The sequence below is a fragment of the Megalopta genalis genome, chromosome 17 (genome assembly GCF_051020955.1).
Source record: "Megalopta genalis isolate 19385.01 chromosome 17, iyMegGena1_principal, whole genome shotgun sequence".
Classification (NCBI taxonomy): domain Eukaryota; kingdom Metazoa; phylum Arthropoda; class Insecta; order Hymenoptera; family Halictidae; genus Megalopta; species Megalopta genalis.
This window is the reverse complement of record NC_135029.1, coordinates 1,163,772-1,188,161: the sequence shown is the minus strand read 5'-3', so window position 1 is coordinate 1,188,161 and position 24,390 is coordinate 1,163,772. Positions and strand designations below refer to the sequence as shown.

Sequence of the window (24,390 nt, the reverse complement as noted above, 5' to 3'; positions counted from 1 at the left end):
GTTGTAAAGCTTTAAGAGTAGGGAAGCGATGTCGTGTCCACTTTTTGTGCACAGTGTAATTTTCGAAATTTCAAGATCAACTTCCTTTTTTAAAATTGGATAAATAAACTAATAACTAACAGTCATGCTTTCCAACTAATAACTAATAATTAATATAGCCAGATTTTTACGAATGACTAATGACCAATGTAGCTACTATAATCATGTCCCACGAATGACTACCGAACAATATTCTGTAATCATTAGTCATAATTATAGAAATGATTGTAATCATGATCATTAGTCACTTTTTCCGATTATATTTTGCCCAACTCTGCTGGAAGGCTGCAGGGAGAGAGAGAGAGAGAGAGAGAGAGAGAGAGAGAGAGAGAGAGCGCTCCGAAGGCCTCCTACGATGACACGATGTCTTCTCCGACGCTTTCTACCGAGAACAGCATCTACATGACATACCGTCGAGCAACAATAATTCAATTTACCAAATATCCCCAACGGACAAATTGCAAAGACTACTGGAGTAACAAAAAAGAAAATTAAAGCCGCGGTCTTCGCGCGAGGATCGAAGAAGGATCGTTATACTTACGCCGAGATATGCGAGAACTTGATTGAACTTACCTGAAACAGAAAATTAAAAGATGGTTAAAGTATATTTTAACATATCGTACAGTTTCTTAAGTAATTTCAGTTTAATTGTTCCAAAGCAGCATAGTTTAGAAAAAGAAGAGTAAGATCATAAAGAATACAAAAGAGAGTAAAATTAGCATGATATTTTCGAGAAGTATTAATTACGTATTATGCAATATCGACGCTAATTTATCCATTTTATAAATAGAAAATAAGGAAATATTTGAATAGCTTTTCTCATGAAATACAAGCTCAAAATTTGATGTTAGAAACGGATGAAAAATGATTGTGAGTAATCAATGGTAGAAATCTGTGACAGCACGTGTAAGTGCGTAATAAATACAAGGAATACTACTTAAATATTATAATTAATATGTATATATTATTAAGTAATATAATTATATGTATAAATAAGTATTATATTATAAGTGTTCTACTTAAGTATTTTTTTTACTTTTGTATATAATATTGTATTTTGCTAATTTTTGCAGGAAAGAATGTTCGTAACTACTTGTAAGTACAACACGAAATGGCCCGTCTAAATTAGACACTGTCTCCATAACCACTGGCAACGGTACATTATACCAGCTCTCATAATCCTTTGTTATTTTCTACGCCTAGCGCGTCAAAGTTATCATCATCAAAAACCACGATTTGTCAGCCGAAATAGTACAAGGATTTTGTCTTTTTCTCTTTTGCGGTTACAACAGCACGATCTATTATTTATATACACGTAAAATACATTTACAATTTTATGTAATATAATTAATATAATTAGTATTGACAATATAATGGTTAGTATTTATATAGTATATATAATATTTATATTATATTTATATATTTATATTATATTTATATATTTATATTATAGTATATATAGTATTTATAACAGTTAGTATTGACAATATAGTTAGTCGAAATATTACATTTCATTCCTTTTTTATAGATATAAAATAACATTGCTTTTAAAGAATTAAATATCATTTAAACAACTTTGGAGTTAGTTTCAGAGTTTCCGACGAATTTCGCGTTCTCCGTTCACGTTGATGCATGATATGTGCAGATTCATAGCAAACACAATAGCTGCTTCGTTGCCATAAACGAATAACTGAGAACAACGCTAAATCAAACGTTGTGGTATCAGAAATGCGATATCGATTCCGTTATATCGTCAGATTTAACGGGTCCCTGGATTGACACGTGCTCTGACCCAATATCACGGAGGAAGCGTGGACAGTGATAATATCTATCGGTCAGTTAGAATGATAACAATAGCACGAGCGTAAGCGAGAAAGTATTAGAATAGCAAACATGCGAAAGGAAACATAGAAAACGGTGGGCGAAATTAAATGCAAGGTAATTCGATTGTTTTGCCAATTAATGTTGAAGTCACTCACAATTGACGCGGATCAAATGTAATAAAATGATATCTCATTTCAGTGCTAGTATATGTATAAAATTTCAAACAAAAATAAATTACTAATAATTATATATTATATAATATATTCTATATAAATTACTAATAATTATATATTCGTTAGAAAAATCGATATTAAACCGTAAAACATTTCAGAAAAGTTCTGAGAACGAACGCGTTCACTTGAATTTACCTGCTTCTGTTTTAACATTGCTTCTTTTACGAATTTTACAGGGTATACATTTGATTCAATAAATATGAAATAACTGGTTCGGAAGAAGAAAGAGGAACTATTTTAATTTAGTCATTGTTTAAAATTATATTGCCATTATAATTACCATTGCATAGCCTTGCACGTCTGCATTTGTCGCAAAAATGATACTTGCTTTTCGAAAATCAATCTATCATGTAAGATTAAAATACGAATCATCGAAACATGCTGTAAGCGAGTTTCCATGTTGTCTACAAAATATATTTAAGGCGACCTGACATTTCAATCGTATTTTATAGTATTTAATAATATTTTATATTATATTTATAGTATATTTATATAGTATATTTATATATTATATCTACATAGTATATCATATTATATTTTATATTATATTTATATTTATATTTCATAGTATTTAAATAATCGTATTTATTAAGATGAACAGTTAGAGAAGAATTTAAAAAGACCGCTCCGGAAGACGAGCGGATTCGACGGTAGCGCCAAAACGTGTCTGGCATGTCGTGACCCAGTGGTATCGTTAACCTCTCGATCACGCGAGTTTCGTAACACGTGTGACCGATAAATGTGTATTCTTCGTTCGAATGGTAACCACAAATCGAATCAGAGCTACGTAAAGTGTCTCGAACGGAAGCACGTGCGACGGGTAAGCACGTTTTAACGAAGAATCGACATTGGACGGTCGTATCGCGTGAAATTCGTCGGGAGCCAAGTGATCTGCGCATGTGACGGAAAGTGAGTAACAGCGCAGTCTCCGTGGCACCGACAGAGTGCCGGAGTACTACATTAGTATGGAGGAGAGGACATAATGAACAACTTTTATCGATTTTAATTTCTCGGGTAAATCACGCGCGTCAAACTATTTCGTCGTTGATGCAATACTTAAAATATTAAAATACTTAAATAATTAACATGTAATGATAACAATAGATCGATATAAAAAGGCGTGGAAGCAGAGAACGTTTTGCTACAACTGGATGACTTCCGGTTAAGTTTATAGTGGAAGTCTTTGAAGAGTTTGATATTGTATCTCGACAAAGATGAATAGTATAATTTGTATAATTTTGGGGTATTATTTTAAGTGACGAAAACACTCACAATAATTATATTAATGTCAGGATTTTTAAAATTGATAAACAAATTTGATAAAGCAAGAGCCATATATGATCATCAAAAAATCATTTCAAGTAAATTCTCACTTATTTATGAATTATCAAAGCTGAACGATATGATTAATATAGTCATAGGTATTTTTTCAAGTCACGAAAACAATAATTATATATTACCGTTTGGTATTCAAAAACGTCCTAAACAGATCGGATAAAACAAGAAATATTTGTGACCATGAGAAATGAAAATAGCAATTATTTCATCGTTACGAATTACAAAAGATAATTAAACTAATTCATCTCATTAATTTCAGAATATCGTTCATCTTAAATGTTTGTCTGAAAGTAAAAATTAATAATTAATATTATTTCACTCCTTTAAAAATTACTTTTTACAAGAATCGATCATCTTGAGGAAAACATAGAATTTTGTAGATCGATAAAGTAACCCGCAGAGCAAATAATTTGTACTGAAAGTTATGCGGCAAAGGTTGAGCAGAGAAATAAAATGGTTCACTAATTCCCGATGATGAAGTAGCTAATCAGCCGCTCGATGCAGATCTGTGTGAATACAATCAACTACAATTCACACAGTCTTTTCATGGTCCGCGAGCGCGACAGTACCTGCTTAAATGATTTTCCGTTACCCGGTCGAATTGAAGCTCGTTAACCTTGGCATTTTGTGCAGCACTCTCCGCCGGTTTATTTTAGAAAGGCAGTTTAAAAACCGCCGCGAGGGACCTGTGGACCGAGCGAATCGAACAATCGCGGTTCGAGCGTCTACCGCATAATATTCCACCATTATAACATCATTACCATAATTTGTATGGGACTTCATTTCCTCCATCATATTAAAGCATTCCCTCTGCGTCCATCATGCATACAGCTTAAAAGTATTTTTCTAGAAAGAACCGTGAACATTACGAAAAGCGTTGAAATTACAATTGTACACATTTCCAGACACAGCCATGTCTCGCACCGAAGATTTGATTGATTAGAGCCCGTCGATAAGCCATCCGCCGAATGACCCTAAAGATACTGACCCCCGGGAACACGCTTGTTCGTCAAAATGGCATCTGGACAAGGATGTTCTCGAGAAAGTCGAAACCGCTGGCATCGGAGGCAAGTTGTGCACTGATTTTTACGCGCTAATCGTCGAATGGAAATCGAACTGTCGCGAAATTTCCATCGAATGGAAATCAACAGTGTGCCCCGTAATAAATGAGCCGTTTATTTTGAAAGTGGCATACGAGTCACTTTGTTTTGAAGTCGATATATTTAAGGGTTTGCGTTTTAACACGTTTCAAAATATGGATGCTAACTTTCGAGAAGATTTACTTGTATTTGTTATCTCAGGATACCGATATATTTCTCAGTATAAATAATTTCGTATAAACATTAAAAAATCACCACTTTTCATTACGGTAAAGTGACTTAAGCCACTTTCAAAATAAATACTTTAGAAAAATGACTGACATATATTAATTTTGTCCGACGTATTTTACCGAAGTGATGTTTTGAAAGGACAGTGATTTACTAAAATTGTTGAATAAATTACATATATAATAATAATTTATACCATGAACATATTTAATATAAAGATTTGATTTAAGTATTTTTTATTTTAATATACATAAAATACAAAAATAATTAGTACATTTTGAAACATAAGTATAAGTAATTTATATGAAAATACATCGGTTCAATTGAATTTTCGTCATCAATAGGAGTGATTAAGTCCTCGGAAATCGTGTTTTGTTTCAAATTTTTTAAATAACTGTGGTATATCGGGGGTATATAATTAAGCAAGTCCATCATGTCTTTGTATTTTGCTGAAGAAACAGGACGAGATCCAGCGTATAACGGATCCATTTCTGTTTGTGAATAACGCCTAGGTCTTCCTCTTTTTGGTGACAAATCCAAAGTTAGAAATTCATCTTTTTCATCTAAAGTTAGTTTATAAAACATTTTATAGCCATCTGCTGGCGGGTCTGGAGGTAGCCGCCACATCACTATAATATAATTTACAAAACTGCACCATTCTTTCGCACTTATAAAAATAAGTCCAGTGATCACAACTTTTTTAAAAATACTGAAAATAATTCAAAACAATACTTCACACACACTTATCACGCGTTTCTATTTCTTTTACACTAAGCCCCGCAATTAATTTCCCGAGTACAGCGACTTACGCCACTTTCAAAATAAACATATTTGTTATGCCGTTAATTAGCAAAACTTATCTCGAACAAATCTCAATAGTTCTCAACTTATTGATTGCATATTTTTTCACAATGAAAAGATACCGTTCAATTGTAATTAGTGTTACCATTAACTCGATTTTTTTGAAAAAGTGACTTATGTCACTTTCAAAATAAACGGCTCAAATCAAACACCTAAAACGTTTAATTCACAAAATCTTGTATCGTAAAGTGTTGAGAATTTTAATGTTACACACAATCATTATCATTGACAAAATGTTTCACGCTTTTAATTTAATTTTTACAGATTATATGTAGTACTATAATGTTTATCGACTTATAATTAGACTTTACGAAAAATTAGCAAAAATTATATTGATGTCAATTTCAGTTGCCCGAATTGCCCGAAATAAAGAAAATTGTCAAATTCGTAATTAATGTAATCTAACTATCGCGTTTATTTATGATAAAATGTTCAGAAGGAAACGTAGTTTATACATTTATAAACTACGTTCCTGTATTAATATATGTGTATATAGTGTTTCTTAAAACGCGAAACATGATGTTTACCCGTAGCTTTGTACTCGTCACAATTTTTCAGGCATTTCGACCGATTTGATAAAATAATGTTTCGAACAAAAGTTAATCGATATTCAATTGACATCAAATTACAACAGCGAGTATCGTAAAAAAAAACGTTATTTTATGAATAATTTGTTTAAATAAATTAATATATTTGTATGCGCCAATCGATATATCTTTGTATCCTCCTTAAAAAAGTATTAGGATGTCGAAAATTAATTGGTTCATAAGTAACAAGTTTTATACCGAATATCCATACAAGCGACACACCGCGAGTCGCCACCCCATTGAATCGCTACACATTTCGAAGCATTTACGTCCCCATAAAGTCGCGATCGCAATCGATGACCGTGAGAATTCCTGCGTTTCTCTATCGATTGGATTCCTTCGGAGCCATTGGCTCGCGGAATGCGGCTTACGGAAGATCGCCGAGCTATCCAGCTTCTCTTTTTGCCGACTGCCTCGAATGAAATAACGTTTCAATTAAATCGGCATAAGCGAACGTCAATAGAGCCCTCGCCGCGGCTAACGGTAGCGAAGCACCCTTGCGTGGCCGCGAATGATCGACGAAAGACGGATTCATCCGGCAGATGGATGAGGGGATATACAAAGTGACTCGGTGTCATTACGGTACAAACAGGTCTTAACGAGCTATCTGCGGCAAACGAACGAGCCACCGTGGACGTCGTACTTCGTGAAGTACGCCGACATCATCAACGATCAGAGGGGCATGTCGCACTTCAATTGGCCTGTAGGCAGCAGCAATTACCACGTACTTAGAACCGGCTGTTTTCCATACATTAAATATCACTGCACCAAGAGGCCACGACAGGACCTCAGGGACGAGGACAAATTTTTCAAGGCGATCAAGCTCGTGAACCTTGGTACGTGATCTCGCATACCGTTCCCCACTCGCAGCTGGAACAGGGGAGAGCACACGCCCCGTCGAGATATCATTGTCCTTCTGCGATCAACGTCTCCTTTCATTGACACTTCTCCCATTCGTGAATAGCCAACGATACGTCGCCTCGGTAATTGATCATTCGTCAATTTGCATTCCATATTTGTTCCATTAGGTATACCCACGCTGATGTACGGCATGGCTGCTATATGGTTGATCAAGCACCAGGAGACGGTGAAAACCACCCAGGGCGACGTGACGATCTACTTCTTGCTACCCGAGGATAAGGGCTCCATGTACTGACAGCTCACTTCTAATCCACGCTAATGTGTCTTCATATTTTATATGTGAAATAAAGAGACCGTTTCGAGGAACCTTCCCCGTGTTTTGCACTTCTCCGTTCGATCTCGAATCTTAACCCTTAGCAGTCCGAACCATTCTGGACATTGGCTACCAGCTACTCAGCGCCACTTTTCGGCAGAAACGGGCATTTACAGACCCTCGTATTATTTAGTATGGTTCTGGAACTAACTAACATATTATCATGATATTGGACTTATATGAATTGGCTGAAATCGAGAAATTTGCAAAAAGATCAATATTTTATTTTTTATAATTTTGTTATTGTTTGTTTTATAATTTTGTTTTGTTGTTGTAATCGCTATCTATGCGAACTGTTTCTCTCGTCGCCTTGTTGCTTGGACGATGTCACTATCACTGCTATCAAAACGATAGACTAACTGTAGAAGAAAACCTTCTACATATCTGAAGTAACATTTCTGTGTAACATTTCTAACATATCTGTATAAACGTCTATCTGGAGCTCATCTTCGCTACTGCTTGTGTCATGAGACTCATTCGTGTTTGAACGTTTTGCCATTGTTCTAATAAAAGATATGAATAAATACATAGGTTAAAAATTTCTAATTGTTATTACTAACTCACAAGATGATATTTACCAAAAAAAACTTTTACCAAACAATTGATTTACCAAGAGAACAATCACTTCTCCGATTTTCTCACTCGTTAGATCTATCTATACCGCTCGACGCTTCAAACCAGACTGAGTTCAGCTTTGAAAATCTTTTCCTCCAGATTTTATGATTATAAATCTCACTATACAGTGCGTGCTATGTTCGCTTACCGATATTTCTTCTACAAACTTGCCTTATCGCGCTTTTCAAGTGGCGCCTTGACATTTCTTGTATATATCTTAGTAATTTTACTATATTTTGATTTGATTTCTTGTGCCATTTCAAGAGAAAACTTCAGGGAAGCATGCATGTCTCAAAAAGTTGCGCTGAAATAACTCAATTCTCCGTAATCACAAATAAACTTTAATGTCCCACGAGAGGAGACATCCGAGTGATATGCTAGAATTACGATGTCCCACGAGAGGGGACAGCGGAGTGCAAAGGGTTAACTCTCTGCTTACCGAATCCCAACTGATATTTTCGTGAAATCGTTCCGCCACTTGAAATTATCTCTGATCATTTTTGCCATTAATGCGTAAAATCCGCAGTCTACTTATCAATACTTTGACCGACAGAGTTGTGCATATTTTATTCGGATAAAGAATACAATTTGATTCGTAGAATTTATTCGACGTATTTTCCGGACCAAATTTTATTCGAAGAATTTATTCGATGTATTTATTCCAAATATTACTCGAATAAAATGTTATTTCAAGAATTTATTTCATGCATCATCCGAATAAAATTTTATACGAAGAATTTATTCGTTGTATTATTACAAATATTATTCGAATAAAATTTTATTTGAAGAATTTATTCGATATTTCATCCGAATAAAATTTTATTGGGAATATTATTCCAAATATTATTCGAATAAAATTTTATTTTTGAAGAATTTATTCAATATGTTATCCGAATAAAATTGAATTCGAAGAATTTATTCGAAACATCATTCGAACAGAACTTTATTCGAAAAATTTATTTGAATCGTTATTCGAACAAAACTTTATGTGAAGAATTTATTTGAAATGTTATTCGAATAATGCCCAACTCTGTTGACCACAATAATATAAATAAATATTAAATAATATAAATCTTGTTCCTAATTGTTCCTGTCTTCGCGATGACTCCACAATAAGCCTAATTTCACTAAAAAAAAAATTTGAATATAGTTAACACTACACAACATAGCAATAGAATTGAGCGATACTTATACTTGTTAAACATCGATTGAACTCTCGATGCTACAAGGTAAAAGGTTAAGTATGCAGCAGAAGAATGTTCCTTGGGTGAGCGATTTGAAAAGATAATGACCACTTAATACGGTTCCTGTGCCGGTGCGTTACAGGTGTAGGACTTTTAAGATATGCACGTAAGAACCACTAATACCGCGTCGAACCATGACATTACGCAACACCATTAAAAACGTTTGCGGTCGTTGCTTTGCGGTAAGGACAGCTTTCATCTTTTCACCATTCCGATAGCGTTTACTATGCAGGCAAACGTGCATACGAGCGTGTATCTGGCAGCGGTTTATCGTGGAGCTGCGGCTTTCTCGATAGAAGTTGAATAAAAGTATTAATTAGCAGGTGCCTTTCACTCGACTCTGTCAACTTGCCGGAATACGAAAACTTCACTTTCACCGACCTGCACCTCTTTGCACCTTTTGCACACCAGACGGTTCCGATTTGTCTTTTGTCCACATAACCGGCACCAAGATATCCATTAGGTATTTTAACCCCTTAACGCGCAGAAACGTATTAACACAGGCGTGCAAAACCGGCCAAAATGTGCAGACCCGTATATATACGGTCGGCGTCGCAACTTATGTCGCTAAAATGTTCAGATTCGAATATATCCGGGCAGTAAAAATAACTTAATAAAAACCAAGGAAAACATTCAATTTATTGATATTCATCGTGTAATTCTGTATTGTAAGCTGTAAAGTTTGTTTATTTGGGATTATAAAATATGGCCTTTAGGGTGACACTTATAAGCATCTCTGACCTGGTAATTGTTTCTATCTATCTATATCCATTATTGCGTATTTAATTAGCGTTGGCACTTTTGTGAGTTTTGTTATGACTAATTTATTTATTACTCTACAGTTATCTCCGATCTCTTTCTATTTTTTGCTTATTCAGGAATAAAATATGCACTTTTAGGATGGCACTTATGAACATTTAGTGTATTATTCGTGAGCAAGTCGTGAAGTAAAGTAGACGTTATCAAAATGAATTTCTTCAAAGACAATTGTTTTTTATTTTTTACAAATATTATTAGTGTCAACATATAAAAACGTTTTTGTTTTATGGTGTATTTTTATAGAGAGTAAATTGGATTTTTAGTGTATAAAAAGTATGTTTTCTAATGTTGAAATAAGGAATGTTGGGCTATGTGCTGCACCTTGTTTTGAAATTTACCATACAAAAGAAAATTTTGAATAGTTTTAGTTTATTATATATTTTTCAGCTAATAAATATTATTATTATATTATTGCAAATTTAGGTAAAATTAAATATTTTTCAGTTTTTTTTTCGTCTCCTCCTTCCCCTTCAAAATAGTAACTGGTAATTGAAAAACAGTACGATGGGTACAAAATTCGATCTGGAATGCGATTCAATATTCACTATAATTATTTATCCACTATTTTTATTGAATTTTTAGTAATTTTTGCATTTTTTTACATATTTATTGAAATTAAGGTCCAAATATGTATTTTCTTAGAGAAAAAAAATTGATTTCTTTTGGTCGGTTTTTTTTTTTAAATTGTGCATTAAGGGGTTATTATCGCGATTATATTACTATTAGGTATTGCGATATCTGGAATCGCAGTAACGTGCAATAAATGCTGTTGGAATTTCAACGATGACCCATCGAACTGTTTTATGGCCCTTTTGTGAGGGTGAGCCGTTGGCGACATCGGCCCAGGTCGGCTCAGACGATAGTCAGTTCAAAAGTAGAAACCGAACCGTGAGGTTGCCACCTCGGGATTTCACTAACACCATATTTTCTGTATCTCTGTAGTTTTGTAATATATCACCATCATTTATTTTACTGGATACGGGAATGTTCTGGAGTAGAATTTGTAATTCTGAATAAAGTGCTTTTAACCCGAGAAAGATAACCTACGTCGCAGAGGCGCCTGCGAAGACTGTTGATTTTTGTTAATTTTTCATAGAGGTCTAGTGATTTAAGTTTAAAATTACTTAAAATATAAAAAAATATAATATAAATGCATTTTATTTTTACAATAATGCCAAATCTTTAAAATGACTAGATTAACTTAAATAAATATCCATTGTTAGTATAAAATTGACGCCTTAGAAAAGCATGCGCCTCTGAAGCGTATGGTTATCTTTTACGTACGTTGTCATATGGTTATCTTTCTAGGGTTAAGTATCTTTTCATTTTACAACAGATGCATATGTGTGTTGTCTTGGATTACGAAAAGAGGCAGTAGCCTTTAAAACGCCGCATCCGTACTTCGAGCTGATATTCAATGGAATGTACAATTAATTCTAAATACGGTACTGCGAATAATTATAGAGCCAAAGTAATATTTACATTTTTTAACGAAATTAAATTTTACAAATTTAACAAAATATCATATTCTCATTTTTCTATTAATAATAGAAAACAGAAACGTACAAATATAGTTTCTTCTTTGTTTTTGTTCAAATATCAATGAAAATCTGAAAGTTACTTCGAGTCTGTAATTATTTAAAAAGTCTTAACAAAATATCATGTTTGTACATTTCTATATTAAATCTGGAACGGTCGCGTGGGATGTTTGATACCCCTGTCGTTTGTTTTATAATTGACGTTTCTTTATTTTTTAGCGAAACGTAGCAGCTGGTCTCGCGTAGCTGTCAATAGCTGCACGAGCTTTTAATTAAAAGTGACGGTAGCGTGATTTTGTTCTCGGCATTATTTTTGCAGGTCTCTTGAGGTGTCGCACACCCCACGCGTCCGTCGTGTAACTTTAACTGACGCGTCCAGGGTCCAGGGTTAAAAATAGTTAGAAACTAGAAAATACGCGAGTATGATGTGTCGTTAAATTTTCGTTTAAACATCAGTAACAACGTAACAGTTACTTCGAGCGTAGTATTAGAATGTACAGAATTTTTCCCGACTGATTTCTATATGTCGCATACAATGTTCATTCTTCCAACAGAAAACAACAAATTCAATCAAGAGAGAAATCCAGTCATGCAGACAAACCTGCTTTGCTCTTTTACAATTCGATACGAACTCGATTTATCTGGATCAAATATTCAAAAAACAGTGTACCGGACGGTATGAAAAGTCTATATAGTCACATACCGTGACTTGCGTGGACATGTCACGCGCAATTAAAAAAGCAGCTTTTTCAACGGAACGAATATTTTAATGTATTCACGGAAATATCAGTGGCGCTCGTTGAACAAGATCTGTCGTAATCCCGACAGCAACATATCATCAGCTTCGTATTTCACGTATAAATACGGGCAACTGGTTGCCGATGGGGTAAATGTAATGGTAACTGCGTTATCATGCTCCGATCGTACTTAATTTTAACATTTCTGTTAATTTATCGCAAAAGAATTGTATGTTCGAGAAGAATGATGTGTTCTGGATAATAATCAAAATTGGTGGCCCTCAAAACCTAATAGCACACAAAATCGATCACATTTTGAAAAAACTTTGTACTAATTTTACCACTACAGTGTAATATCACATTTCACTTCGAATACTAGAATTTAATATCTAAATAATTGAATATGTTCTTTTGATGAATATTTAATTAGATAATATTTATCATCTTCAGTTTGAAGCTGTTTTTTTAAGAGCTTTGAAAGCTTCTTTTTCTTCTTCAATTCTTCTTCCTTTTCATTTCTCAAACACTCCATTCTTTCTAGTTTTTCTCCTTGTTTTCGAAGTTTGTCATTTTATTTTGTGTGCATACATGACAATAATATTATATCAACCATATTAAAGAAATAAAAATGTACCAACAAATCTGAAGTTCCAGCACTAAATCGTCGCTAACGAGCTCGATGTTCATGCGACGTAAAATAGATACAAAAAAAAATATTAACCATAATTATCAACCTAGATTAGTAATGTATTGGGTTGGCAACTAAGTGATTGCCGATTTGTTCAATGAAATAAAAAATTTCTTTTTACTTGGAACGAAGATTAAACTGTAACGTATTTTCCATTTTGTTCGATGACCTTTTGCCACCTCTCTGACAACTTGAAAATTCCACGCTCGTAGAAAGTCTGATCGTTTTCGGCCAAAAACTGAGTTAAGTGAGATTTTACAGCGTCGTCATCATTAAAAGTTTTACCATGAAGGCAGTTGTCCAGGGATCGAAATAAGTGGTAATCCGATGGCGCGAGATCAGGGCTATATGGTGGGTGTAACATCAATTCCCAAGCAATATCCATCAATTTTTGCCGAGTGGACAAAGACGTGTGCGGTCTAGCATTGTTCTGGTGGAAAATGACACCTTTACGATTGACCAATTCTGGTCGCTTTTCCTTGACCGCTGCATCCAATTTGTCCAGTTGCTAACATTCACGGATAATAAAAAATAAGATAATAATAATAATAATAATAATAATAATAATAATAATAATAATAATAATAATAATAATAATAATAATTTTATAATATAACATTTACGGATATCATAAAAATGGAAGTGACAGACATCTATAACTGTGAAATCGGCAATTACTTAGTTGCCAACCCAATACTTTGCCTTCGCTTTAATGTACACGATGCAGAGGGTTCAAGTGTTTAATTAAAAATTCAATAAAAGAATCTTAAATATTTTTATTATAACGAGTAGATATGTAAATAATAAAATAAAATACTATTGAATTTGAAGCAGCATAAAGAATGAAACGGAAGGAAAATGGTTTTATTTTTACCTTTTATGAAGAATATTTTTTTCAAATTCTTGAAAATATTCGAATGATTGACAATATTTTTTGCTTCAACGAGAATACATTCTCATCGAATGGAACAAGTTTATTCGGGGCAAAAAATGTATTTTTACGTATTTTAATCTTGCTAAGAAAAAAATCACCGCAAAAGAACGACAACTAAAATTATATATTTAAGCCTTACTTTTTCATTTTATATTACTGGTACATATATTGGGGTTTTCGTTGGGATAGAATAATGAAAACAAAATGCAGTGTTCTAATTGTTTATAAACAAATTTTTTAAAAATACACGTTTTCTTTTCAATTCAATTCAATTCAATTGAACATCCTCTCCATTTCCATGTTACGAACATTGTTCCGAAACCAATAGTTCGGTCGTTTCTTTGAGAAATCTTTTCGATTTCTTGATCGTTCCTTTCATCATACTCGACTTGAACATATCGGATGTGAGCAAAAGTCTGCATATAATCCAAACAAAAAATAATTTATAATTATTCTCATTAGTTTTAATAGGGTGCGAACTATTTGTTGAAATATTGATATTTTACTCAACTTGTTCAAAACATCTCGCGTAACTCGGTAGATCATCAGTATCGCGATATGCTTCGTGGCACGTGCCATTTTGGTATTATTATTAGATGATTTCTCCAATAGCAGCCAATTCTTATTTTGTTATTAACGTGAGGCGTCGCTCTTCGAGATGCGATCGAAGCGAACACTGAACTCCGCCAAACTCATGATTAAAAAATTAAATAAAAATTCATCATATTCAATTGGACATAACTGAAGAAATGTAAGAAATAAAAAAGTGTCCTGCGACATAATTTAAGTACGTGCTAAGTACATTAAATTCTGTAGAAATTATTTCTTTTCAAAGAACAAAATAATTATAAACGAAGACATAAATTTAGGATGATTTGGAGATGGGCTACTTTGAAGCCACGTAGCCGTGTCCAAAACGAGCAAATGATAAAAAAGATCACAGTAAATAATACAAGTCACATGTTTAATTGACTACTAGTGAATAAATTATACATTATGGGGATATCTTTTAAAACTGACTTTTTTCCGATTTTTGTATGGGAACCGACCACTGTGCGCCGTTCAATCAAGACAACGAGATTTTCATGGTGCGAAGCTGGCCAGGCAGAAGTTTTGCGGTACTTCGTTTGATGTTCGGTTGTTCGCGAGCAGCCTCGGGCTACCGAAGTCGGTCAGACAGAATCGCTTGAACCGTTTGGACCGAGAGAACGAAACCGGGGAGAGGCTGACTGGAAATTTTACGTGGCTCGTCTGAAACGTCGAGGCGGGCCCAGTTATGCTGATTACATCGGACGCATACGCCGCGAATGCTAACGATGTCCTGCGTACGTGTTACGTCCGAGAGGGGTGTGGCGAATGATACCCCGTGATAAAATTTATCGGTAACGTATTGGGAATATTTAGTACGGGGATTTTATTCCTGAGAAAATACCTACGGCGACGGGAACTCGATCCCGCCGACACGGGAACAGCTCCGTAGCTTGCGGATTTTTCCGCGAAATTGGAATTTACGCTAGTTCGCTGCCAATGGGTGCAAAATGGAAATTTCTTGCTTGCATTAATAATTTCAATTAGCTATAAATCGATACTTGCCAGTTCTTTTAGTCCTCCTGTTTTATTGGATTTTAAACTGCTTATCTCTTTCGCGAATTCATTAATTCTACAGTCTCCTTTCAACGGCGAACCTACCGAGCCATAAAATTAACTAACGCGTGTTGCTTTATAACGAAATGCATTTACTTTATGTTTATTAAACGGTTGGAAGAGTAGAAGAATGGTATCGATACTTTCGCCTGATAAAATGATTAAAGACTGAAAGAAACTCTTAAGTGCACTTCTATGTCTCGCAATATAAATGTAGACAATTTTTATTTTGCACAAAAATCCGCAGTCTAACTGCAACGTATGCTTGGTTTACGTTTGTTCGATTATTTTCTATAATACGGTCTCTATAATTTCAACAACTTCGAAACAAAAATTGTGAAACCGGTCATTGCGACTGGCTCGGTAAGTTTACTGTTAAGCCAAGTATCCTTCGCTGTGAAATACATATTCTCGATTTTTGTTTGATAAGAGACTGGATTTTACTTCACGATACCGCCACAAAATTCAGTAATACGAAAATGCAATGGAACCTCCATTATTTGAAACAAACGGTGAAACACGTTACTTAATTAAATTGCTTGATTACATCTATATTGATCTGTGCAATAAATAGCGTTATCCGTGATCCATCTCAGATCGATATACAGTAATTTCTCTCAGAAATGTTCGGAGGTCGGAATTGAAACCGGCAGATCTGAGAATATTAAGTTGTGATTCTTCGAGTCTCGCAGCTCGTTTTCATAGAAACTCGTTGTAATCGGCAAAAAATAACAGCGGCCAGCATACCGGTGTACATTAACATTCATACATTAACATTCATACATTAGTATTCGTACATTAATATGCTATAACTTTTTTACATCTAATTTTCTGTCACGATTCGAAGACAATTCGAAAGCCATATGGCACGATTCGAAGACAATTCGGAAGCCATATGGCACGATTCAAAGGCAATTCGGAGGCTACATGTCACTATTCGAAGGCAATTCGAAGGTCACATGCCACGATTCGAAGGCAATTCGGAGGCCACATGCCACGATTCGAAGGCAATTCGGAGGCCACATGCCACTATTCGAAGGCAATTCGGCAGCCACATGTCACTATTCGAAGGCAATTCGGCAGCCACATGTCACTATTCGAAGGCAATTCGGCGGCCACATGCCACTATTCGAAGGCAATTCGGCAGCCACATGTCACTATTCGAAGGCAATTCGGCGGCCACATGCCACGATTCGAAGGCAATTCGAAGGTCACATGCCACGATTCGAAGGCAATTCGGAGGCCACATGCCACGATTCAGCAGTCACATACTTAATACATACCACGTGCCTTGTAGCTCCGCGGTTTTTCTTATCTGACTCACGCCCAAACAGACCATTTTGTATTGTCTCCCGGGAATTTGTGTCGCGTGCCGCATCACACGCTTGACCGACTTCATTAACCCTTACCACCGATAAGTTACATAGGCCTAGGACTAGCAGAGGGAAGTTCACAGCAACTCGAAATTTGGCATTTCCGGGAGAAATTACTGTATTTTCATAATAATGTGTTTGGATAATAATGAATACAGTTCGGTTGATCGCGCTTCTACTGTTCTGCTCCAGTTTTATGAAGTTTTTGAGGTTGTTGACGCGACAGTGTTTGAACAAATTGATCCAAAGCAGTATTAAAAACGCGGTTCAATTGAAAATAAACAAGAAATACTTTGCATTTTTAACTTCATACATAATTTTGTGGGAATATCGTACATAAACATCGATATCGAGAATTTCTGGAACGCGGTAAGCATGGATGAATATTCGCTTAATACAACAGAGAGAGGTTGGAGAAGCCCGCATTCCGCCGAATGAAAAGCCGCGTTTACCGAATTATGTATTTTTAATCGAACTCACGCGTTTCCAATGCGCCATGTAAACAATTCAGTTTATCTTACCACATTTCGCATAAAATACGCTTGTTAATCATGACTAGACTGCGGTCTTTTGTGCAAAATAAAAACTGTCCAAGTTGATTGTAAGAAACGTAAGTCAGATAAAAATGTCTGTCCCCTTCCAATAGCTTTAACAAATGTTACATAATATTAGCTCTACCGGAAAGTTCTGTCCGTTATTGAATTGAAATATAACACAATTTTCATATATTTAATAATATTTATTGTAGAATATACTTTCCATCGTTACTTATGACTTCTTGCCAGCGTGATGGCAACTTGTAAGTGCCATTTTTTAAAAATGATTTATTTTTAGAGGCGAAAAACTCAACTAGTGCTTGGTTGATGTCAGCTTCAGTTTTGAGTTTTTTTTCCTGTAAAATGTTTTGCAAAGGCAGAAACAAGTGATAATCGGAGAGTGCTAGGTCTGGGGAGTATGGTGGATGCGACAGAATTTCCCAGCCTAGCTCTGCGATTTTCTGACGAGTCGCCAAAGCAGCATGTGGTCTGGCATTATCATCGGTAGCCATGTTGTCACGATCGCGTCTCACTTAATAATGACTCGAGACATCTTTGTTTCAGTTTATTTAGGAGAGTACATATATGTCTCAAATCAACATGTGCATATGGATTGAAACTTGAAGTGACACTATTGGACAGAACTTTCCGGTAGACCTAATAGAGTTTGTGCAGAGGTTTACATCCACTAGCACTGATGCTTTAATATCAAAGTGTGCAGTTCACAAGTGGAAAATATAGATTCCCAAAAGACTAAACTCGGGGGCTTCGGTTGTAGAAATATTCGTTTTGCTGTTATTGTGGAGATATTTGCCATCGGTAGCCATGTTTTCACGATCGCGTCTCACTTAATAATGACACGAGACATCTTTGTTTCAGTTTATTTAGGAGAGTACATGCGTGTAAATGCAATGATAAAGAGAGATAATCGTATATGTCTCAAATCAACATGTGCATATGGATTGAAACTTGAAGTGACACTATCGGACAGAACTTTCCGGTAGACCTAATATAAAAGTATTCTGAAATTCTTCTAATGTGTCTCTACAGTTTTGTATTTGACTTAGTAATGTTTGTGAAAAATACATAAAATCCACAATCTAATCATGACCATAGCAGCGAAAATGGAGTGATCGAGAAGATGCATGCAGATTGCAAAGATCACAGAGTGAACTTCATAGGTGTGGCTAAGAGACTGCTATCGGAAATCCTGCGCATCCTCGGCCACCTATTCTTCGAGGATCGTTACGAAAAGCAGCGCTTCCTTCTTTTTCGAGATAATGATAATAGGCCCATCGTATAAAGTAATCCGCTATCTACCGTGCATTTTGCATCGAGAACGCCGTTAAACGTTAGTAGACCAATGAATAATAATAACATGTCGGCGGATAAATGACAGGATGACCGTTTCGTGGACCGTGTGAAACCTCGTCGCTTCCTCGTCACGGGATAAATGTTTTCATATCTCAGATGTGTACTGCAAACCGCCGAGATACTTGAACGCAAGTTTGTGTACAATGATTTACGAGACACATAAGTTCGCGATGATGATGTCGAAGATTTGAAGTCGTTGAGAAGCTGATGCATAATGTTCAGCATTTTCGAAAATACTTTAATTTATGTTATCCATATAACAACTTAACTAAGCTGTTTGCAAGGGGATACCACCTTAACGGTTAAAAGATAATCGATTTTCTTTTCCCTTTGATTTTATTAAAGTTCAAGCGTGTAGAATGTGATGTCAAGCAAGTTTCGAAATACGAAACTTGGAGAAGTTTCAAAAATCTTACTTTATCAGGGAGAAAAGTTATCGTAAAATTTCGTTTATGTTTCTCTCGAAACTACATTTTTCAACCTGGCCACAATTTATATCAAAGTTTTCGGAGATATTCTGCATAGAGAGTTCTACAATGTAGAGTACGATCTTTTTGATAATTATTTAATTTTTTTATAAGCATTTGGAGTTATTTTTTTCTAAATAAAACAAGCAGTTTTTTTCTTCGAACTGCGACCACTTCTACAATCATTACAATTTTCGAATACCCGTGCGCCATATTTTAGATATTATTCTGCGGGAAAGGGTTTTTGAAACGACGAATAACTTTGTCATTTTGCACGATTTTTACTATTTAAAAAATTGGAAATCAAAGTTGAAATTGACATTTATATTCTCTTAGAAAGACTAAATTATTTATTTAGTAATTTCTTATGAAAGAAATTCCCAAACTTTATCTATATATATATTTCTAAACGCCTCATGGTAGTATAATTCAGATAATAGAGCAATACTTAACATAGCACTATCATACTAATATGTATATAACTATAATATTATACTAATATAATATTATACTATTCTGCTCAATACTCCAGTATAATATTATATTTATTAATTTCTGCTTATTTTGCTTAATATTTCAGTTCTCGACTCAAATAACAATTTAATATTCTTGTTTAAAGCGTGGAGTGGGCAAAATTAACAATAACACGTTGATAAATTCATAACGACATCTAATGGTAAGAAAAATTCAAAAACGAAAAGTAAACATGGCGTCGCTGCCAATATATTGCAGTTGTATAATTTATTTCATCAAAATTCTATGAAACCAAATATATCAAGAACGTAAATAATTTGTATATTTTGAGATTATAAAGTTCAAATAGAAAAGATTGCCAGCAATTCACGTAAAAGTAATTGATTTTTCGTGCAGAACTTGCGAAACCTCTGTCAGAAAACAAAATCGTCTAATCGCTTTCTAACACGAACACGAAGCAACAATTTGAAAGAATTCGTTACAAAGCATAAACTGCTCCTCGTTAACCAATACGATTCTAAATTATAGGGTCTCGTCCTTACGGAACACGTCATATTTACATCAAATATATTTTGAAATTTACTGCGAACATCGTTTCACGAGATCGTCGCTAATTAAGAGTAACATCCGCGGTGCTCTTAATTAATAACATAATAACAGCGTTTCTAACACAACTCGTATAATGATTATGTGAACCCGACATGTTTGTAACTTTCTAATTGCGGTTCGCACTCTTAAAATTTTCGTAATTAAATTGCAATTCCATCCCTTCGGGAACAAATAATGTGAATGTTCGGACTGATACGATCTGTCTAATGATTCTTGCTGTTTGTACACCTGTGGTCACGAGAAGAAACGCGCAAGCCTCGATTTCAACACACTTATGTTCTACATAGAAGATGAACTTGCCGCTGCAATCAACAGAAAATTATCGCATACAAGGAATGAAAATACGGCAACGTAAAAGATGTCTACACTATCTTTCGAAACTTTCGGGACCATCAAGATTACAGAGGCCATTGCACAAATATTCATATATATATATATATATATGAATATTATATATATTTATATATATAATATATTATATATATTTATATATATTATATATTATATATATATTCATATATATATATATATATATATATATATATATATATATATATATATATATATATATATATATATGAATATTATATATATTTATATATATAATATATTATATATATATTCATATAATAATAATAATATTATTATATATGAATATTATATATATATTATATATATATATTATTATATATGAATGTGGCAGAAATCCAGGCATATATATATATATATATATATATATATATATATATATATATATATATATATGAATATTTGTGCAATGGCCTCTGTAATCATATTGTATATATATATATATATATATATATGCCTGGATTTCTGCCACATTTTTTCCAACGAAAGAATTGTTACATAGCCTTCGAACACGGGACAAGTTATCCTAAAAGTTTCAACAAAGCCCACTGTCTTGTATGTTAGGAAAAAAGTTGTGAAAATTAACTTACTTTCAACGTTCTACACCAAAGGCTGCATTATTAAATACTACTCAAACGTGAAACAATGTACCCTAAAATTTTTAACAGACAAGCTTATTTTTAACGTTCCACGCCAAAAGTGACAAAGAATAACCTCAGATAAAAAAAGTTAAAAAAACGCGAGTTTCTTACTTTCACCTCATTCCAAATGGACAATGTCTAGTAGACCGGTCTCCCTAACATTTCGAACAAATACAAATCATTGCAAAAAGTAATAGTAAAAATCTTTTATAAAAGGTTCGTTTGAAAAGGTGTCCGAATACTTTTTCCACTCTCTGTACGACCCTCGGTTAGGTTCGAAACGCGCTGCATTTGGAGCAAAGGCAATTTACTAAATAGGCTAGAGTGTGAAACAGCCGATGTACGAAAAATGGTGATAGCCCTTCTGGTTCGATCACGGAACGACTGGTTCATTAATGCAAGGATAGCTGCGTGTCTTCGCCGGGACTTCCGATTAAAGTCGTGCGCGAATCAGCCAGGCCCGATCGTACATCTTGTATCCACGCGAGGCCCGTCTCCATTCCGCACACGTGTTAACACGGTTGTGCGGACACGGAGAGAGGTCCGATCTCGTCGGATGCGCTCGGCCACTGGGCTCTAAAGTCGCGTCACGCGCAATTAATTTCACACGAGATCCGCGGCCGGCTACATTTGCATGTCCGATTGGCCGTAACGTTGAATTAGAGATGCTATCTAACCGCGGCGGAGACCTATTACAATATTAAATGCTTCAACGGGCTCGAATGCGCCCGCGCCGGGGCCGACGCTGAAAAATCCGCGTGCTTTAGATACTAGATTGCGCGTCTCCTCGGTGCCGCACACCTCACAGGTTAGCGGACCTTTCGACGCGAGGAACACCTTTCACGATAGCGGGACCCTCGCCGAACGTTTACATATATCTGGCATTTATTTCCGAGAGTACGCCGCGCCGAGGAGATATCGGCTCCATCGCCACGTGGATCCAAATGTAACAGTTAATCTTACACGTACCGAGAACACGCCGTTCGGTTTTACCGCGGGTATAATTTACAGTTTTAATTATTGGCTGTAACGATACACCGATTTTTATTGGACAAGGTATGCAAATAGAAGGAAGATTTAGTTACAATTCTCTTTTTTCCAATAAGAACGAATACTCCTTCGAAAAAAGTAGATTGCAGATTTTATGTGTATTTGCGACAAAAGTAAGTCAGTAGTCTCAATTGAACATGATAGAGAGATTGAAAGAATATTAAAATATATAATTTTATCATTTTGAATCTAATGAAATTATTTAAGAAAGAAAGAACTTTTTATTTAGTTTCTATTTCTTGCGATCGATGTAGACAATTTTTATTTTGCATAAATAAGCATATGCGTGCAGTTTTTTTATCCAAAAAGACGAATCCTACTTCGAAGAATATAAATAATATAAATGATGTAAATTATATAAATGTGACCTTGTCATAAAATCCACAGCCTAATTGTTATCATTAGACTGTATTTGAATGTCTTGAATGCATTAGAATGCGTAGAAAACATTTAAAGAATTATCAAACACTGTTGTACTATTTAAAATCTGTTGAAATGATTCGGAACAGAAATAAATGTGTATGTAGCTTTAGAGTATGGCCATTAATTCAGACGAATTAGAATTTATAAATTAATAAATTTTGTAAATTTAAGAATCCATGGTCCAATTATTATCGTACGAAGGAATACAATAATTAAAATCACAATTGTACGAACCAACAGCAAATTCGATACTTATTCTGCGAATGATTCCACGGAGATACGATTTTTTAGCTTCGCCAGGTGAATAATATACGAATAAAATTCTTGTATCAATTTCACAGTGAAAAGTACACGCGTATCTTCTCGTATCAATTTCATACCGACAAATACATACGAATAATTTTCTCTTATTAATTACGCTGGAGGAAATCATTTAGTTCAATATATTCTTGGGAGATGTATTTTAACGCATTTATTGTGTTAACCGAAGAATGAAAATTGAAGCCGTTTATAAGAAGTAACGAGATATTATCTAAAAATTGAAATGAAAGTAATTGAAACATAAAAAATAACGATGGATTATTACCAGCTGAACACTAATTATCGAACAGCAAAAGTGCTTCATGTATTTATGTATGAGATTATCAGTTAACATAGTTAGTAAATTCTGAAATAATTGCAAGATGTGTGCAAAACATAAAAGAGCGAATAAATTTTATCTTCCATTTTCAAGCTAATAAGCTCGTTTCGATGCTCGTTGCCGCTATGCATAGATAGAGATTTGCACGGATTGGTAATCACCAAGCTACAATCCCGCTCGCGTGATAGTAGAACCGTGTCATTCACAGTGAAAGTGGCAAGAACGGAGCAAAAAGTTCCGTATAGGAAGCGTATCTTCTCGAACGGAAATGAGTTTGCTAAATTTTACTTTCGGCGCGCGGTTAATAGCCACTTTTGAAAACGGTATTAAGAAGAATCGAAAGTAACCGCTGAAGGTGGCCATAAATTAGAGAGGTTGAAACCTCTTAAATCGAAAGTATGTTCGTTTAAGATCGCGTGCTTAATTCCAGCTGTAGCCGTCACAATGGCGACACGTTATCTGGTAGCAGCCGGGAGAAATGAATTTATGTGTACTTCGAAATCAAGATCTACATAAACGTTCGTTCGACGCTAAGTATTATCAGATTAACCGTTGCAACACTTCGGTACGGTAAATTCTCTTCAATTGTCCCTCAGCTTGTAAACAAAAATGGACGATTTGCGAAGAGGAGATACGATTATTCGAGCCTTGTGGCTCGTTTTCATCGTTATCGACAAAATCGGCAACTATAAAAACGAAACGCAGGGCTCGAATAATCGTACCACCTCTACCTAAATCGCCCATTTTTGTGTACAAGGTGAGAGACAATTC

At 34.8% G+C, this 24,390-nt stretch overlaps 2 protein-coding genes across 4 annotated transcripts in view; one reads left to right on the top strand and one right to left on the bottom strand.

The window, feature by feature from the left end:
• The window catches only part of Cad99C (cadherin 99C), a 381,342-nt gene that overhangs the window by 306,495 nt on the left and 50,457 nt on the right, over nucleotides 1-24,390 (bottom strand). The window lies entirely within an intron of this gene.
• Nucleotides 2,752-7,437, top strand: LOC117230067 (uncharacterized protein C15orf61 homolog). Of its 3 annotated transcripts, none has more exons than XM_033487160.2 (4): nucleotides 2,752-2,916; nucleotides 4,340-4,501; nucleotides 6,803-7,046; nucleotides 7,239-7,437. In XM_033487160.2, the coding sequence occupies exons 2-4, from the start codon at nucleotides 4,403-4,405 to the stop codon at nucleotides 7,364-7,366; spliced, it is 471 nt and encodes a 156-aa protein (XP_033343051.1). In that variant the 5' UTR covers nucleotides 2,752-2,916; nucleotides 4,340-4,402; the 3' UTR covers nucleotides 7,367-7,437. The 3 variants fall into 3 exon arrangements, with proteins under 3 accessions (XP_033343051.1, XP_033343041.1, XP_033343060.1); XM_033487150.2 differs by having other exon boundaries at nucleotides 2,752-3,005; XM_033487169.2 differs by lacking the exon at nucleotides 4,340-4,501 and having other exon boundaries at nucleotides 2,752-3,005.

What these genes read in the sequence shown, in the direction of transcription:
- LOC117230067 (XM_033487160.2), top strand. Translation starts at nt 4,403, where the DNA reads ATGACCCTAAAGATACTGACCCCCGGGAACACGCTTGTTCGTCAAAAT. An exon ending in CGAAACCGCTGGCATCGGAG is followed by an intron (nt 4,502 to 6,802) that starts GCAAGTTGTGCA and finishes CGGTACAAACAG; the next exon opens with GTCTTAACGAGCTATCTGCG. An exon ending in GATCAAGCTCGTGAACCTTG is followed by an intron (nt 7,047 to 7,238) that starts GTACGTGATCTC and finishes TTGTTCCATTAG; the next exon opens with GTATACCCACGCTGATGTAC.